General features: G+C 39.4%; 1 protein-coding gene across 3 annotated transcripts in view; it reads left to right on the top strand.

Annotated features, from left to right (window-relative positions):
- Positions 1 to 18,280, top strand: part of JAKMIP2 (janus kinase and microtubule interacting protein 2) — a 145,842-nt gene extending 127,562 nt beyond the window's left edge. For 2 of the 3 annotated variants that reach the window (XM_045552667.1, XM_045552669.1), the window contains 3 exons: positions 431 to 634; positions 6,111 to 6,176; positions 9,760 to 9,810. In XM_045552667.1, the coding sequence (XP_045408623.1) occupies positions 431 to 634; positions 6,111 to 6,176; positions 9,760 to 9,810 (321 nt within the window). Of the gene's footprint in view, positions 1 to 430; positions 635 to 6,110; positions 6,177 to 9,759; positions 9,811 to 17,748 lie in introns of those variants that run through there. The other variant, XM_045552668.1, reaches the window with a different exon arrangement.
- Positions 18,281 to 19,167: the final 887 nt, after the last annotated feature.

The following is a 19,167-nucleotide window of genomic DNA, read 5'->3' as shown; positions in this document are numbered from 1 at the left end:
TGTTCCAACTTAGACCACTTATTTTTAAAATTACAGTCACCATGAGAGATGACTTTAAATATCTGAAGGGTTGTCAAGTGAAAGAGAAAACAAACTTATTCTCAGCTACATTTGAGAATAGGAGGTACAGTTAACTATAGCCAAGTAACGGCTTTCTAAAAATGAAAAGTATATGGAATGGACAGGAGCCCAAAAAAGAGAACACATTTCCCCTTGCTAGAGAAGTTCACATATTGGCTAATGACCCTTATGGAATGTCATAGGACAGGGATTTTCAAAAGAGCAGTTAGGCTGGAAAAGCTTTGAAATTGCTAAGACCCTGTAAGTCTAAAGTAATGCATCTATGCACATACACATACATAGTGTACTTTCCCACACCACACCTAAATGCCAAGTTCCAAAGTTAGACTTTTCTAATTCTATTTGCCAGAGAATCCAGGAACTAGAAGCTACTTTGTACAATGCTCTACAGCAAGAAACTGTTATCAAGTTTGGCGAATTATTAAGTGAAAAACAGCAAGAGGAGCTGAGGACGGCAGTAGAAAAGTTACGGCGGCAAATGCTGAGGAAGAGCAGAGAGTATGACTGTCAGATTCTTCAGGAGAGAATGGAGCTCTTACAGCAAGCCCATCAGGTGAGGACGGAGTCGCCGCATCTGTGTAGGGTCGGCACTAAGCCAGTGGGACTCAGTGCTGAGTACATGGTATGGAGTGTGGGTATGGAGAAGCCCAGGAGGTAGAAGTTGTTTTCAGAGACAAAAATAAATAGCTGTTGTTTCTCACTTTCACTCAGATACAGGATGACAGTTTTGTAATGATTTGGTCTTGAGAAAATTGGCATGTCAGAAGCATTGCATACTGCTACTATTTTTAGAACTTTGTCAGAAAATACTATTAGAATCTCAAGGAGGCTGATGATCTCCCCTGTGCAGGGAAGCAGTACACTGTCCAGGGCTTCCCTCCTTCCGCTCACGCCAGTCCGAAACCCAAGCAGCCTGATCAGATAATCTGAACAGGGTAGAAGAGAAAAGGGCCTTTTTTTTTTATTCCCAGAAGAAACAGCAACAAGAACAAAGCCTGGAAGGTCCATTTACTTCCTGGCACTTGCTATATGTCAGGAACTTAACTAAGGGCTCTTACTCACATCATTTCATTTAATTTCCATAATAGCCCTATGAGGTAAGTATTCTTATTGTCCCCATTTTGGAGATAACAATACTGAAGATAAGAGTGTGTAAGCGATTTGTCCAAGATGACACAGAAAGTAAGAACAGAGTCAGGATTACAGCAAGGTCTACCCGACTCCGAGGCTGGTGTGACTAACCACTGCACGACACTGTCAGCCATGACTTGTATGATTCCTCCAGACCAGCAAGGCTCAAAATAGGCACCCAATAGTAATTTCCAACCAAAATTCTTAATTTCGACTCTTCATTCATGGCATAGCTTGACACGTAAAAAAGCAGATTCAATAAGAATTCCCCAAATTGAAAGTGTCAGGCTAGAGTATTCAGTCCCTAGAAGCTATAAGAAGCAACTGGTACAGTTGGATCCATAAGAGGTAAGAAACATGTGGTCATTAGCGATCAGTGAGTGGAAAAGGAACAGGGTTTACTTTGTGACACGAATAAGAACAATTCACGGGCAACACGACACTTAGTACACTCCAGAGGCAGCCAGGAGCACTGTGGATTTTTATAGGCTAACAGGTTACCCAAGTTAGCAGGAGACTCTGAAGCCATTTGTCCCCAGAGATGATAAATACAAGCACGTTTCTATCAATACCCCTTCAGATTCCATCACAAAGGTTTGGGCTTTGACCCATGGAAAGAGTTTTTAAAGGCTTTATTAATAGGCTCTATGGCATCATTGCATTACTTCATGCCTTCTTTCCTTCTAGCACAGGATAAAAGTGTCCTCTGCACAAATCTGTTAGGCTACAATAGCATTTAGTTAATTTCAACAAATTGGGAGTTATATCATGGAATCCAAAAAGTATGTGTTGTTAAGATGGACTAATAGTTATCTCAATTTTTGATAAAAATCCTTACCCCGTTTGAGTCTCTCTTTAAACCAGCTAGCTAAGGTACTTCACTCCTGAAAGAGTGAGTTTTGTTTGTTTGAAGTTATCCAGTTTGAGTTGATAGGCACATTACATTTCTGAGCCTCAGAGGGTTCCACTGACTGTCTCTTCCCATTTCTGTTTCCCAAACAAGTGTTCATTTGAATATGCCTTTTCCAGTTATTTCTTACTCTCCTGCTTCCCTTTTAATCAGTAGCTTAATTTCATAGAATTATTCCAGAAGGCATTGGCCAGGATTTGTCATATGTAATTATGTAACACACTCTAACTTCTAGAGCATATTAGACATTTCTGCTTGAATGTTTCAGAGTGAACTTAAACATTCATTCTTCTCCTTCTCTCCTCTCACCCCATCTGCCTGTTTTGGTCAGTAGAATTATCATATCCACATCATTCAGGCTAGAAACACTGGAGTCTTTGTCCTTTACCTCCAAGAATTAATGCCAACACATCCATCTGGCATTTCCCCTGAAATGTTTTTGAAGCTGGTCCATTTTGTTTGCACTTGTCACCCAGGCATGTATGTGCAGGACCTTTCATCATTGCAACAGCTTCTAGGTACTGCCAAATGTCCTCTGTGGTAACCTGACTCCGTCATTGACACACTTATTCAGTCAAATCTTTAAATGCATTTCCTAGATGCTAGATGCCGTGCTAGGCATAGAGAATTCACCGTGGACATTCACCATGGAGATTAATACAAAGAATAATTATGATACATCTTAATAAATGGCACTTTAAAAAGTACATGCAGGTGCCATGGGGTCTTAGTTCCAGCTCTCCTCTCCTTGGTCTACCATGCATATCGCCACAGAGTCTTCTCACCTTTTCTCATGGTGCATTCTTGCCCAGAAGCCTCCATGGTTTCAATTTCCAGTTGAGTCAACCGTTGTGCAGTTCTCTTCATTAGCTGGCTACCTCTCCGAAAAAAACTTGATGAGAAACAATCTCCAGAGCATACTTTCCATTCCACTCACACAAAACTTCCTGGTACCACTTGGGCCATTATTTCCCACCTCTAAGCTGTTGTGTGTGTGATTGCTCACCCTAAAACACCCTTCAGTTCCCATTTCATTGATCCAGACATTCTCATTTTTCCAGTCCCAGTTTAAGATCCACCACCTTCAAGAGCCTCTGCCTGATAAAAAAAAATGGACCACACACTGCTGAAAACATCTACATTCCACACCCCTGTTACACACTCATTCAAAACCATTCATTGAGAAGCCGCTGTGTACCAGGCACTGGGAATGTGATGGCAAACAAAGACATAAAGGTCACTACTGTCATCTTACAGATGGAAAGGGACAAAACCACACATGAACAGTGACCAAAACAACTTCAGAGAGTGGCAATAAGTGTTATGAAGAAAGTTATATGATGTGTGTGAGTTTGGGAGTAAGATTGGCCACTTTAGACTGGCTGGTCACAGAAAGTCTCTCTGAAGATGTCTAAGACCCAAGGAACCAGCCACACAAAGATCTTGGCAACATGTCCCAAAACTTAGGGGCAGCAAGGGCTAAGTCCCTGTGGTGGGAATAAGTTTGGAATATTTGAAGAACAGAGAAAAGGGTAGTATGTCAGGAGCACACAGAGCCAGGGTGAGGTTGATAGGAGGTGAAGTCAGAGAGCTAAGAAAGGGCCAGACCATGTAAGGCCTTACTGGAGTTGGGTTTTATTCTGGGTATAACTCAGCCAGTCTTCCTCTTTCCCCTTCCCACCCCCTTAAACTGGAGGGACAGGGGTGAGCATTCACATTTAGAGAGTTCACATTGGCTGCTGTAGGTGGATGTAGGATGGTCAAGATAGGAGGTAGGAAGAGCCAGTGGTGAGCTATCATGCCAGTCCTGATGAGGGATGACAATGACTTGGTGTACTAATTGGTTACAGCAGAGATCAAAAGAAGTAGGTAGAAAAAGGATCTATTTTAGACCTGACAAGGTTTCCTGTTGGATTGGATGGCAAGTGGATGGGAAGGCAAAGGAAATCAAGCATATGTCATACAATGTAGCATAGCAAATTCATTTAACAAATATGCATGGACAGCTTCTCCATGCCAATCACTGTGCCAGGAATTGGAGATGGCGATGAAGCTGTACTGATTTTTGCTGTCAATTACCATTTCTACTTAATTTTGTTATTCCATCTGGACCTGATAGTTCTTTGTGATCAGGAACTAACTGATGCCTTATCTGTATTCTTTGTTATATCCAGCACAGTCCTGAACATGCAACGAACGAGGTGCCCAAAAAGCACAGACTTGATGGCTGAACAGATACTGCAGTACTCACATGCTCATGATTTTGTCAGTATAATACTTACCTGTAGACATGCCAAGGAATTACTTGCACACTTAAGGTGGAAATGTCTTGCAAATTTATGCTTTTACTGTAGCTTTGGAGCATAGACAGCACTATGGAAATATACACCAGCACACACATCACACACATATATACACACCATCCCCTTCTCCAGCATCCATTGTCATGTAATTTCAAGGTCAATTTCGATGGTCTCATTCTGACCAAAGCACACCATCCCCTCCTGCACAAACCTCAGCTCCTTTCCTTTAGAGCAGGATTTCTCAAACTTGGCGGTACTGACATTTTTGAGCCAGATAATTCTTTATTCTTTACTGTGGGGGCCTGGGGGAGGTGCTGTTCTGTGTACTATAGGATGTTTGGTAGCATCCCAGGCTTCTACCCACACCCTAACTTCTAACTGGGTACACACAGTACCCAGTTGTTATAATAAAAAAAGATGTCCAGGCAGTTAGATAGTAGCAGTGGTTGCACAACTTTGTGAATATGATAAAAACCACTGAATTATACAATTTAAAATAAACAAATGTATTAACTAACTCTTTAAAATATCCAGAAATTGCCAGATGTCCCTGGAGGGAGGGGGGCAGCAGGCAAAATCACCCCCAGTTGAAATCTACTGTTTTCGAAAGAAGGAGATGTGATTTCCAAGTTCAAGTATCCTTTGTTCTAGCTTCCCTTTTTTCTCCCCATGTCGCATTATAAAAACCTCTCTTTCTAAATTATCGCCCCATTTGGCTTCTAGTGTTTTCTTCTTAGACTCTCCTAGTTTTCTATTTTCTAATTATTCCCAACAGAGGCATTAAATAACAAGCCTGTGGGGTATATCTATGGGCAGGAACACAAAAAGCCTTTCAACTGCTAGATATAAATGTGAAGTTTTTACCTGTAAATAATTTTCTATGTAATGTCGATTTCAAGTTTGTTTTGTTTAAATTAGTGGAATTTTGTTAAATAGTTGACAGGTAAGTTCAGAGACAATCATGGAGCTTCTTTGTCTTTCAGATTACTTGTGCTATTTTTGTTATGTTCTGGGTTTTTTTCCTAATTATGGTTCCCTCCTGGGAATTTTTGTTGAAGTATCATCTCTATTTTGTTTTATGAGAATTAGCCAATCCTGTTTGGTGAGGCTATACTACCCCGAAACAGTTGAAATAAGGTTGAAAAAACAAAGGTTAGCAAAGAACAATGGTATTGTTTACATTTGTGAGTCAGCCTTAGCCATTTTTAATGTGATAATAAACAACCCAAAATCTCAATCCAAATGGTTTACAATAAAGCTTGTTTCTTGCTCACTAGCTCTGGGACATACTGCTCTCTCTACAAGGATGTAATATTCCCACATCCCCCTCCAACTCACATTCCACTGGCCAAAACAAGTCTCATGGCCAAGCCCGATGGCACCCTATGTCAGCGCGGTGGGATCTATACCTCTCTCACTGGGAACGCATTGGCAGGCTCAGGCCCAGTACAAATAGGTGGCAAGTATTTTTTGAAAATATAATCAATGACAATGATTTTCCACCACAAATATGGGCCATTTTTGAAACATGCAGTACCCTTTTGGGTAGGGAAAAATGTACATGTAATGTTTCCATCTGCTAGTACAAATGTTCATATTTTTATAGTAAGTTTTGCATTTTAGTTTGGTGAACGATTTTTCTGTACAACTTCACACCCACTAATGCTTTTTTTTTCTTTCTTCAGAGAATCCGTGACTTAGAAGATAAAACAGACATCCAGAAAAGACAGATAAAGGATTTAGAAGAAAAGGTATGCGTTGAGTTCAGTATCTATTTTATTCTCTATTTGTTCAATCGGAAAGTCATAGTGATGTTGCTCACTGCATTTGCTTTCTGGCTGCTCAGTTATTGTGTATCTTGCAGAGGCAGGTGTAGCCACTGTAAACATAGCCTTCACCTTCAGTCAGGCACCAGAATTCCTGGAAAGGTTCTGGCATCAGTAACCCAGCCTTGACATGTTTGCCCTTCGTGTTGATTTTTTTATTCTTTTAAGTGTTTTCTTTTTTCATCTTCATTTCCTTTCCAAAAGTTTCTTCTGAGTTTTGTTATTCTGCTTTGCTCTTTCTTTTAAAAATCTTTTTAGAACCTTTTTAAAATCTTTCCCATTATTATTCATATAAAAAGACCTTTCATCTTTATGTAGTTTCACCTGGACAGTAAGTTCAGAAACTTAGGTTGACCCACGATAATTAGATCCTCCTCTCACTGGCCTACTGGTCTGAAGGAGTAACTGCTGCTTCCAAGTCAGCCAGTGTTTGGGGGGTAAAACACAGTGGTTCTTAGAGGGCACTGGGAAGTGTGTGTGTGGTGGAAGAAGGGACAGGGAACTATCCAGGAGGCTGCAGTGAGCCAGACTGTCCCTGCCCAGGACACAGCAAGGATGGCAAGGATTTTGTCTGGATTCCAATCTGATTGACTGGAAGTAGCTACCCGAACCCCAACATTGAAAAAGGAGAGGGCTGTTTTGCAGTATTTTCCACGGGCACACAAGAAGAAAATAGCAAACCATCTGCCATTCCTGAGACAATAGTTAGAATTTGGTTCATCTCAAATTGCTTCTATAGTTACCCAAATATGTGAGGTCAGAGAGAGTTGGTGGGGTCTAGTAGCCAGACCACCAGGCACCCAGCTTCACCCAGATTCCTATACAGGTGGGTCTTCAGGGACTCATCTGACCTTGGGTAAGTGACTGTACCTCCTGTGTCTAAGCCATGTCTATAAAACAGAGATGATAATACTTGCCCTTACCTCTTCTCATGAGTTCCGTGAGGAACAAATGAAGTCACTTATATGAAAAGTAGGAAAGACTAAGAAAGTGTAAGTCAAATTAAAGGTATCATTTTTCAAATTTCCACCCCTCAAGTACACATCTTCTGCAAAATTTTAAGTATGAATTTCCCTCATTTCAGAAGTGGGCTATTTGGTTCTACAGGATCAAACAAGGCAAAGATAAAGTGCAATAAGCCAAGGACTGAGTCTAATTTCCCAGTGATTGGCAGGAAGACCCACCGAGGGCAGGGATTGCTCCCAGCTTCCCTGGTTGTCAGAGCCCATGCTGGAAGTCTTCCGTTGTCCACACCTTTGAGTGGCCAGATCTTAGCCATTCTCTCTGCTAATCCATAAACTGTCTTAGGGCTGGCTCAAGGGGAAGTCAAGGTTAAGGCAGCTCTGCCCCCAAAACTTCATGATACCGTTCAGTCCCCATTCAGCTGAGGTTTAAAACCACAAATAAAAGGGGGAGATTTTTTTTATATATCTGTTAATGTTACCACCCTAGATTATTCTCTAAATCCCATGGAAATGTTGGGAGAAGGGGAATTAAGATTATATTCACTGTCAGAATTCAGTATGAACTTTTTCACAATTCTTTTGCCCAATATACTTCACAGGTCTGAATTTCCTAAACATTTATGACAAAGAGGTAATATACAGAACAGAAAACAAGGACTCTTTAGTTATCAAAGCTGCATATTTCACAGATGATAGCAAATTAAACCACTTCAAAAACAATTCAGCTGATTTCAGATTAGAGATTTGACTGAGAGGTGAGGTTTACAAGTCACCTTCTATTCACTTGACTTCAGTTCTGTTTGCCCTCAAACCAGGTTAAAAAGGCTAAAGATCCCTTATGTCAGAGATACTCTTCATTGTTTCCCTTGGGGTACTTGAACACCCAGTCAGGGTACATGCAATATCCCTCCCTTATTGCTCATTTCCATGCTCACAATTAGTACGAATCAGGGGATAACAACAAACGCAAAATTATTTCAACTGTACGCAACACTTTACCTTATCCAAAGCTCTTCCACTGCCATTATCTCATTTGATTCTCAATTATTCTGTGAGACAGACACAGCAGATGTCATAATCCTCTTCTATGCAGATAATAAAACAATGGTTCAAGGAAATTAAATAACGTGCCTAAGATTAGATAACCAATCTATGGCAAATTAAGACCAGAGAGGTCAGGGTGTCTGACTCCAAGTGCCATGGTCTGTCCCCTACACTGCAGGGACTAAGAATCTCATTACAGACTAAGTGATGGGCATCTCCTCATGCCCAGAGAGGTAGCTCTGATGTCTGATAGTCTCTTAGGAATAATGGGAAGCCTTCCATTCCTCTCCTCGAGCTTCTCCTGCTAGTTATATCTTCAAGGAATGAAAAAAAAGGGACCAAGTTTCTGCTTTTCAGAATAATAAACCAACACATGGGTCCTAGCACCATATTTATAACTTGTTTGTAGAATTTAGCAATAGTGAAGCAAGAACTTTACATGCAGTGGCGTTAAAGGAAATATGCAAATAACATGCACAATATGGCAATGCCACAGCCTTGATTCAAAAATGTGTCCAACAGGATGTCCCTGGAGTGTAATAGTCAGCAAAAGACTTACTGATTCTGCAAAGGTGAACCACCAAGGAAATCAGTTATCTTTTGAAAACTGACCTGAGCTGTGACCTTTTATAATTCACATACAGTTAGTTATATACCAGTGCTACACAAGCATGAGTTTGTCCATTCCATTATCAGCTTCTCTAGTGAAGTTTCTTGGTAAAGAGAGACAAATAAGACTTCATTTAACTTCTGTGAGTCAAATAAAGAAAAGTCTATCTCAGAGGCATGACAGCTAGAGCAAAATGGTACATTAAGTGTCTGAAGCACCCACTGATGTAGAAGCATGTTTCATACCAATAGCACGGCCACCCACCCTCGCTTGCCCAGGGCAGACCCATTTATACCTCTTGCCCCAATGTAAGTACCAACAGCGTCCATTTCCTTCTCAGAAGTGTTCCACTATGGATAATTAATTATATGTTTACCTTACATATTAATATTCTCCCTGCGGCACCTTTGTCCTAAAACCTACCACATAAACCACATAGTGATAGCATTGAGTGATTAAGTGTATGTTCTGATCATCTTTTGTGTTTTTGAAATACCCTCCTGTATATGAAAGACAGAGCCAAGGATACATAATGAATTAAGACTCAGGATATCTAAGCTCCAGCCCTCGCTGTGCCATGAAATTGTGTGAACTTAAACTATTGATTTACTGCTCTGTGCTTATTTTTGTCATCTATAAAATTAGGAGCTTAGACCAATTATCTGTAAGACCCACTCACAATTCTAAAATGTAGAATCAGTGTTAGCTGAACACCAGCATTGCTGTCAGTAGATACATGAAAGGTATGGATTGTTTAAACAAAAAGGTAATTGAGGTATATGTGAGCAGTGGTCGTACTTGAGCAATGTGGAAAAGCTGAGGTTTTGTACTACCTGAAGGGCACTACAGAAATTCAGATTTACATAATCTTCTTCTTTTTCTTCTGCAGTTTCTGTTTCTATTCTTGTTCTTCTCTCTTGCCTTTATTCTATGGCCTTGATGTCAAGGTGCCTCTTAAAAGGTAAGATTCCATTTAATTTTCAAACTGTGGTTCTAAGAGGTATTTGATAAGAAGGATGCTGCCTATAGTTACTATGCTCTGTTTTTTAAAAACAGACACACTTGGTTTGGTTAGCCTAAATACTGTAAAATGAGACAGAGAGACAATCTATATGGGTGATTATTGGATAAATAAAGAATCTATAAAGTGTGCCGGGAACCAAGAATATTTTCCACTTAACTGTATTACTTTGGGTAGTCACAATATCTGTGGACCTTAGTATTCTCATCATAACCTCCCATTACCCAGAAAGAGTTGCTTCTATAAATGCAAAGTAAAGAAATACGACTTTATCTTTAAACTGGCCTTCAGCTAGAAAGTTCTGATTCTGTGAATCTAACAAGCTAATAATGATTATTATTTTCAACCCTTTTCTCTAGTCTCTCTTCATCAGAACTCAGGAAAGCAGGCTATTTAAGGGAAATTGAATCTTGTTTTCAAATAAGGGAATTTTCAATGTCAATTTGGAAAAAAACGGAGAATCTTATTACTAATACCAAGTTCATGTCTCGTGAATACATGCATAAATAATCCTAGCCAGTGATTCCCAGTGCTTAAAAATACAGACCCCCAGGCCCTGCTCTAGACTTAATGGATCAGATCACTGGAAATGGAGGTGAGATGGAGAGGGAGAGGGTGGGAGAGATGGAGAGCAAGGTCTGGTCTGTACTTAACAAGCACGCCAGGTGATTCTGATGTTCAGCCAGGTATGGAAACCACAAATCTCAATACCATTGTTAAAAATACAGAAGAGCTAGCTGCTATTCTAAATCCATTTGTCATGGTCCAAGTCAATTTTTATTATCCTATAAAGTTATATTGCATAGATATATTCCCTGGACCCCATTTTATTTAACATTTCCTATAGCAAGTTGAAAATGGAAGAGACACACATTTCCTTTGTAGGTATCAACTCTATTACCTGGATGTGGGACAGACAAGTAAAAGTGCTTTAGCGTGACCTGATATAAGGAAAGAGTTAAGCAGATATGTCCAGAAAGTTTATGTCCTCTTGAAACCAACTCTCCGGCTTTATTCCTTCTTCCAAAAGCTTTCTTCTCAGACTAGCAACTATCCCTTATCTGGCAAGAAGGGTGACAACCAGGCAGCACATACAGAAAAGGACTGAATCTCTTAAATTGAATAAGAAATTGTAATGAAATGAGATTCTCTAGGAAAGGATAAAAATGGCCAAATATCAGAAAACAAGCAGCCTTCACCCTCCAAAAAATACATACGCAGGGTAAATAGAGTTCAGTAACAGACAAGTAAGACAGGTGGTTTAGGGAAGAAAAATCAAACCTCATAAATACTAACTAAAAAATGAGAAGATTTAAACATTAACATCAATAATGGCTAAAACTTATTATATGCTAGGAGCTGTTCGTACATTTAATCCTCGCAAAACCCCCTATGAGGTAGGTACTGCAATTATTCCTATTTTACATTTGGAGAAACTGCAGCATGTGACTTTCCCAAGACCATACAGCTACAGTTGGCAGGACTAGGATGTGTGTCCAGGCAGCCTCATTTCAGCATCCACTTTAACTACCATTCTGCCTCACAGACAAAAGAGGGCATTTCTCCCATATTTTGAGCAACATTGATGTCCACATGTATCAACAGCCAGAGGCATCTTCTATTTGTATGGCACTACTTCAAAGCTACTGTCTTTTTGAAATTACAATGTGCTGATCTGGATACCTTTTCCCATTGGATGTAACTCCATGAGGGATGTACAAAATTTGATTTAGTTTTCCTCCAAAGCAGCACAAAATTGACACAGTAATTGTCTGATAAATGAAAGACTATCATGATATTTTAAAATAATACAGCAAATTAATGCGGTAATGAATCTGGGCAGTATAAAATATATACCAGAAAATGGCTGAGTAGTTTATTTTTATTTATTTATTTGAGACAGAGTCTCACTCCATTGTCCAGGCTACAGTGCTGTGGCGTCAGCCTAGCTCTCAGCAACCTCAAACTCCTGGGCTCAAGCAATCCTACTGCCTCAGCCTCCCAAGTAGCTGGGATTACAGGCATGTGCCACCACGCCTGGCTAATTTTTTCTCTATATATTTTTAGTTGTCCAGATAATTTCTTTCTATTTTTAGTAGAGATGGAGGTCTTGCTCTTGCTCAGGCTGGTCTTGAACTCCTGACCTCGAGCGATCCACCTGCCTCGGCCTGCCAGAGTGCTAGGATTACAGGTGTGAGCCACTGCGCCCGGCCCAGCCGAGTAGTTTAGAATGCACAACTTTGAAGTTAAATATACTGTTATGCTTGAATCGTGCTGTTTCCTAGCTTTGTAATGGTAGGCATTTATTTAATCTACCTGAGATTAGGCTTCCTATTCTATAAAATGGTTATAATTATGTTGTTAAATATTTACAGTATAGTGTTGCGTTGAGAGAATTGTAATGCATATAAAAGATATCACATTGCCTAGAAAGTAGTTAAATGATCAGCAACTCTTAGCTATTATTATAAAAAGTTAGCTATCACATTTACTGAGTTTGCAAATATATAAATTCAAAATTATAACCTCTCGTACTGCCAAGTAGTTTACAGCCTAAATCCAAACAAGTTGTTGCTTTTTGATCTCCTCTTTTCAGGGAATAATCTGGATTTAAATAATATAAGGGAATACCACATCACTGAAACTGATAAATGGTGCTTATGTCTCCAAAGTAGGCACGACAGAGATAGGAATAAGCAAGGAAGAAAGGTTCTTGGCTTGTTGATGGTAGTAAAAGCATGCTGCGAATAACTATAAAAAAATTTTCTATACTAAATTAATGATTTATATTCTGCTCATAAACCCAAGACTAACTTAAATTATACATAAAGGTACCCTCCTTAAAATGGAGTGACTCATAGTTATCTTTTAGCAATTACCTGTCACTATTGTCAGTGATGGTATGGAAGCCACAAAAAGCTCCCTAGAAGACACTCTTACTACACTCAGTGCTTGATGACTAAATAACTCAGCTGCATGGATTACGTTGGGACTTTTACCTTAAATAGGGGGATCCAGATAGTTCCAGAAGATATCTGCCATGCATTCTGTTTATTTCAAATAATAGCATACCTCTCACTGTGTTAGAGTTCTCCAGAGGGACAACCAATAGGCTGGATGGATGGATAGATAGGTGAGAGGGGATTTATTAGGGGAATTGGCTCTCATAATTACGGAGACTAAGAAGTCCCATGGTAGACCATCTGTAAGCTGGAGAACCAGAGAAGCAGGTAGCATGGCTCAGTTCAAGTCAGAAGGCCAAGAACCAACAAAACCAAAAGCATAACTCTCAGTCCAAGGCTGAGAGCTTGAGAGCCCCAGGAGGTCACTGATGTAAGTCCTAGAGTCCAAAGGCCAAAGAACCTGGAGTTTTGATGTCTAATCCATTCATTCCACTCTCATGGCCTAATCACCTAATGAGGTGGGACCTAATTAGTCTCCACCTTCAACTGTTGCATTGGGGATTAAGTTTCCAACATATGCTCTCTGCGGGACAGATTCAAGCCATAGCACACTAATTCTTCCACAAAAGACAATTACACAAGGAGACAAAGGAAAGAAGAAAATGAGAGGAGTAGAAAAACAGCTATCACCAGGTTAGTTGTTATATCCAGGTTACAATGACCCATTGAAAATCCTCCTCTTCTGAGCAGGGATGAATTAAAGAAGAACATGAGAGCACCAGCTTTGTTCATTATGAAGTTGGGAAGACCAGAGAACAGGTGATCATGATTCTTTATCCACATACTCTGGTCTAGTTCATTTTTTTTTTCTAGGTCATTTTTGATGATACTTCTCTAGTGTCAACCATTAATTCTTGAACTTGACAGCTAAATATTTTGATTTCCTGTCTAGTAACATAAAAAATGTTGAAAGGCACATAATACTGTATTATTGTTCTGATGCAGAAAAAAAAACTTAACAAAAATTAAAACTGTATAATAAAAACAGCCAGAGTTGACTGGTTATAAATTATCTGTTAAAATATGCAAATGTTTACTTTTTATTGCATTTATATTTTTTCACCCCCTCCTCCCACCAATGCCTACAGGTAGCCTGTTGAAAAGAAATGGCCACATGATCAATCTCTACTGTATTTGTTGTCTAAAATAGGAGAATTTCACTCCTTATTGTATTATATTGGTAAGGAAAGTCTATAAGATGAATCACTGTATGCCAGTTAATAATTCATTTCTCTATGCAAATATTTTCATTAGCCTTTATCCAATCGTATTAAAATTGTTTTCCTGTCTCACAAATTGGACTATTAATAAAGCAAAGAGTAGGGCTTATGTTGTATTCATCTTAGTATCCTCAATGTCTACAACAGTGCTTTGTCTATACTATGTGCTGAATACATTTTAAGTTGACAGATGGACTAAAGGGTAGATGGATGAATGAATGAAGAGCTGGGCAGTTAAGTACGAAAGCAGATTTGTGATGTTAGATTAGAGCCACGGATAGCATAGTGATGTTATGCTATTAACAATATGCAAGGTAATATATCTGATTTGTTCCTCATATGTCATTTGGAGACTAACTTAAAGAATGCATTAACAAAGGACAGAGTACATAAACAAATACATTCTCCCCCTTGTCCACAGCTGGAATAGACTACCAAATGGGCTCAGTACTTCTGCTATAGACACTCTTAAAACCCATTCTCCACACAGCAGTTAGAGGGAGTTGTTTGAAACCCAAATCTAATCTTGCCCCCATGCTGGGAAAACATCACCATTAGGATCAAGTCCCAGTTCTTTAATATGGCCAGCAAAGCCCCATATGGTCCAACCACAGACAGTCTCTCAGGCTTCCTATTGCTCCAGTTTCCCTGGATGAGCCACTCTGCCTCCTGCCTGCCACAGGGTTTGCCCAAGCCGTCTCTGTCCGTAGAACGCAACACCTACTCACCCATCCTTTAGCTCTCAGCTCACTTGTGATTCCCTCAGGAAAGCCTTTCTCAATTTCCCTCCTGGACAACTTTTACAAGCATTTAGATATATGTCTATATATTTTTTTAATTAGTGTTTCTCTTCCTCATTGTGTATAAGCTTCATGAGGGTAGGGATAACATATGTTTTGTTTTGTTCACCCTTGTATCCCAAATACCTACACAGTACCTAGCACATGGTCAACAATCAATAAATACTTTTTGAATAATATAACAACCCTGCAAAAAGATACTATTATACCTCTCTTTCTTAGTCTGTTTGTGCTGCTATAACAAAATACCTGAGACTAGGCAATTTATAACCAATAGAAATTTACTTCTTACAGTTCTAGAGGCTGGGAAGTTCAAGATAAAGATCAAGTTCAAGATCAAGGCACCGGCAAGTTCGGTGTCTGCCTCCAAGATGGCGCCTTGCTGCTGCATCCTCTGGAGGGGTCAAACACTATGTCCTCTAAGGGTTAAAGGGATGGCAGAGCAAAAAAAGTCAAGCTATTAATAGTTCCATCCAGCCCTTTTTATGAGGCACTAATCCCATCCATTCTGCCCTCATGGCCTAATAACCTCCTAAAGGCCCCACCTCTTAATACTGTTACATTAAGGATTAAGTTTTAACATGAATTTTGGAGGGGAAACAAACCATAGAACTCTCCAAACATTAGTTTCCCAGTACAAAAAAATTAGGAAATAATAGCACTCACCATTTTTCTGATTATTGAGTGATATTATACAGGTAAAGCAATTAGGACAGTTCCTGGCACATAGAAGGTCTCATTAAATCCAAGTTCCTAGGACATACCAAGAATTCTATCTTGAATCATGCCTTTCAAGATATACTTCCATCTAGCAAGACCATGTTTCCCACACCACCATCAACTGGTTAATATCCATTCATCCTTCCCATCTCAGTGGAAAATCAGGGAAGCCTCCCCAGATCCTCTGGTTTCAATTAGGTTTCATTCAACATTATTATCTGTCTTCCCCATGAGGATTTTCATGGGTCAATTACTTAACAATTCTCAGTGTCAGTTTCCGCATCTGTAAATGGAGGTAATAACAATAGCTACCATTTATTGAATACTCTATGATAAATTGCATATGAGGATTGAAGGAGTGGAAGGTGTCAGAGATGGCCCTTTGGTTTCCAGATGAGGTATAACTGGTTGGATGGTGAAGCCCTTACAGATACTAGAGTTACAAGTCAGAAGCAACATCACTGTACTTGTTGAGTTAGAGTTTGGTAGCACGGAGTAAAGTCTCAGAAATCATAGCTACAATTGCTGTTTCACAGAGGATGAAACTAAAGCTCAGCACTTTTAAGCACCCTATGAAAAAGAACCCCTGTGTGCCATTAAGTAACCCCGGTGCAGTTATTCAGAATGCCTATTTGAATAAATCTGGCCTTACTGTAGAAACAGTAGTTCCATTTACAGGCACTCCTCAATTTATACAAATTTAACATTCCAAAGGACTGCCTATAAGTCCATTAATTTTTAAAACCAACATGTATTTACTCAACTAATGGGTTTTACCTCAGTTTTTATAGGTTGTACCATTGCTGGTACAGTCCACAGCTTCTTGCTGAATAGGTGCCTTTTGATGAAGTATAGGCAGGGAGACAACTATACTACCACCCCTGTCTCTGCCCTGTCATCCCTCTTCAATTCTCTGCTCAGGCAGAAAAGGCAAGATGAGCAAGTCTGTGTTTGAGCAATAGAAAGTGAATCTCCCTTGGTACACGCACAACCAATCTCTTTATGTCTCTTGGCACCTTCCCCACACTCCCTCAGTGTGGTCTCACCCCAACCACTGCACTTCCTTCCCACAGGTCCCCCTCTTTGACTATGTCACTCTTTCACCCTAGCCCAACCTAGTCTTGGGAGCAAAATGGCTCTGTGAACATGCATTCCAAATATGTCTGACTGACACTCACAGGAAGAATTTTTTTGAATCTTTAGTTTGCCTCTGTGTGGTAGACTGGAAGTGTCTTCTGGGTACTGAGTGCCTTTCCTCCACTTTGGATTTTGGTCACCATTTCTGAGATAATGAGATAATGGTAAAGTCCTTTTACAGAATTAGTATCCTTATTTTATAGATGAGGAAGAGGCTTAGAGAAGTTAAATAACCTGTCCTTGGACATATAGCAAGAAAATGGAAACCCTATTTTCTCCATCTATGTCATTCAGACTGTAAGACCATGTCCTTAAGCAGCACATGGTACCACATCCTCTGTGCCATTTCCAGCTTTTGTTGGAAGAGAGCATTATGACCTAGACTTTTATCCAAGTGAAAACCCAGACATACGGACTTAAAGAGTGTTCCTCTGTTTGAGCTAGAAGTACTAACTGGGACAGCCCCAGGATAGCACCTTTTCAGGGACATCTCTGGACCAACCAGAAACCTGTGTGGCAGAATTCCCAGGGAGTCCTCCAATCAGGACTTTAGGGTGCAGACAGTGTGCCGATGGTTACAATTGTTGGGGAGGAAATGTGACATAAAAGTAAGTTATTGAAGGGCATGGACAGACCTGTTTTTAATATAACATCTTAAATTGATAGTTTGGGACATGATGACCCTTGCACTTCTTAAGGCATCACCTTAGAAGGCCCCAGAGGAAAAAGCAATCATGATGATAACTAATATTTCAGGCTACTTACTATGAGACTAGAACTGCTAATTGTTTTGTATGCATTATGTTGCAACAATCCTTGAAATAGATACTTCTGTTTTCTCACTTAAAATTAAAATAACCAAGTATAGAGATGTTATGTAACTTGCACAAGAGCGTACAGCTCAAAGAGTTGGTAAAGAATAAAAAAAATATTTTTTCCTTAAAAAAAAGTTTGTTTTCTTATGATTCCATCATTAACAGAAATGATAATTAAAGAATTTTTTCCTCTGTTTTACAGAGTAACCGAAAACATGGATAAGACCCCAGAAATGCAAATGCTTTTAAACCTTCAAAGATGGCAAAATTGTTTACACCAGTGAAAGGGAGATCAAAAGCTAAGAACTACCCTGTAGCCAGGACTACAACTGTGTATTTTAAAGCCATTATTCAAGGTTTCTTACTTGACAGTTCCTACATGACCCTGTTGAAAATCTACAATATATGCTGCATTTAATGAAACATGTATATGTCAAACCAGAAGAAAAGAACTAACATATATTGTGTAAAGAAAAAAATTCAGCAATGGAACCAGTTTCAGCAGATCAAGCAAAGATGTGTCTTGGGCATGGAACCAAAGTTACAATGAAACATTCAACCCCTGCTGTGCAGGGGGTCATTTTAATGTAACACCACACCCCATGGAAACACTAGTCCTGATAATAAACATCATTTTAAAAGATCAAAACAAAAAAACAAGGGCGGGTGGGGAATGAAGCACGAGGAATACCTATGAGGAGCTATTTACAATAAAATGTTTCATTTGAAAAGTCTGGTTTCTTACTACAGGGATTTGCTTTTCTGTCTTTGTGATTATTTTTAACTCAGGAACAGAGACATCTGCAATGTGAATGGGAAGAAAAGCCCACTCCATTTTGTTTTTCTGCAAAAGGTGGAGCTTATGGAATTCATTCCGCAGATGACAGATGAGAAGTGGATCACAGCGACCCTAACTAAACTGACAACCAAGTCAAAGGACCCGGGTGGAATGTAACATACGAAATAAAAGCAGATTTGATGCTTCCTTGTCCTTCTCTCACATCTGCGTTCCTCCACCAATGGACTGATCTCATTCATGTTGAAAATTAAGAAGACGATACTCTAAATCACAAGCTCTCTGACTTAGTTCTGTTTAGAACATCTACAGGGAACATGGGCCAGAGAGCATCTCTGAATCTTTCAATTTCCAAAATACTGATTTTTAAGTGGCTGCTTAAAAATTGCTGCAAATGAATATGCTATATGATTTGGGTAAAAACACAATAGAGGTGATAAGTAAACTTCTATCAACAGTTGGGTTTGCCACAGAGATGTGAATATTAAGCTAAATTATGATTATTTTTAAAAGCATCCTGATATGCCTAGAGCATTCTGACCTCTTGTTGTTTCGAGTAATAACATTCTTTCCCAGACAGCTGACAGCAACAAGATAGCTCTACTTTTTTATATAGAAATAACACTATGTTACCAATAAGGTCATTTTCTACCAGAGACGATTAGAAGACTGGTACTTTTCCTAAGTTGTGTCTTGGATTCAGCTCTGAGAACAAATATATGTTCCTGAAAAGCTAATTTTACACCTCATTTACTGTAGATAACAAAACCACCTCAATTTTTCAAATTTTCAAGGTTTTATTTATGGGGCTAGAATTCCCATGCA

The sequence above is a fragment of the Lemur catta genome, chromosome 5 (genome assembly GCF_020740605.2).
Source record: "Lemur catta isolate mLemCat1 chromosome 5, mLemCat1.pri, whole genome shotgun sequence".
NCBI classification, from domain to species: domain Eukaryota; kingdom Metazoa; phylum Chordata; class Mammalia; order Primates; family Lemuridae; genus Lemur; species Lemur catta.
Note: the sequence above shows the minus strand (reverse complement) of the source record. Positions and strands in the feature narration are given on the sequence as shown.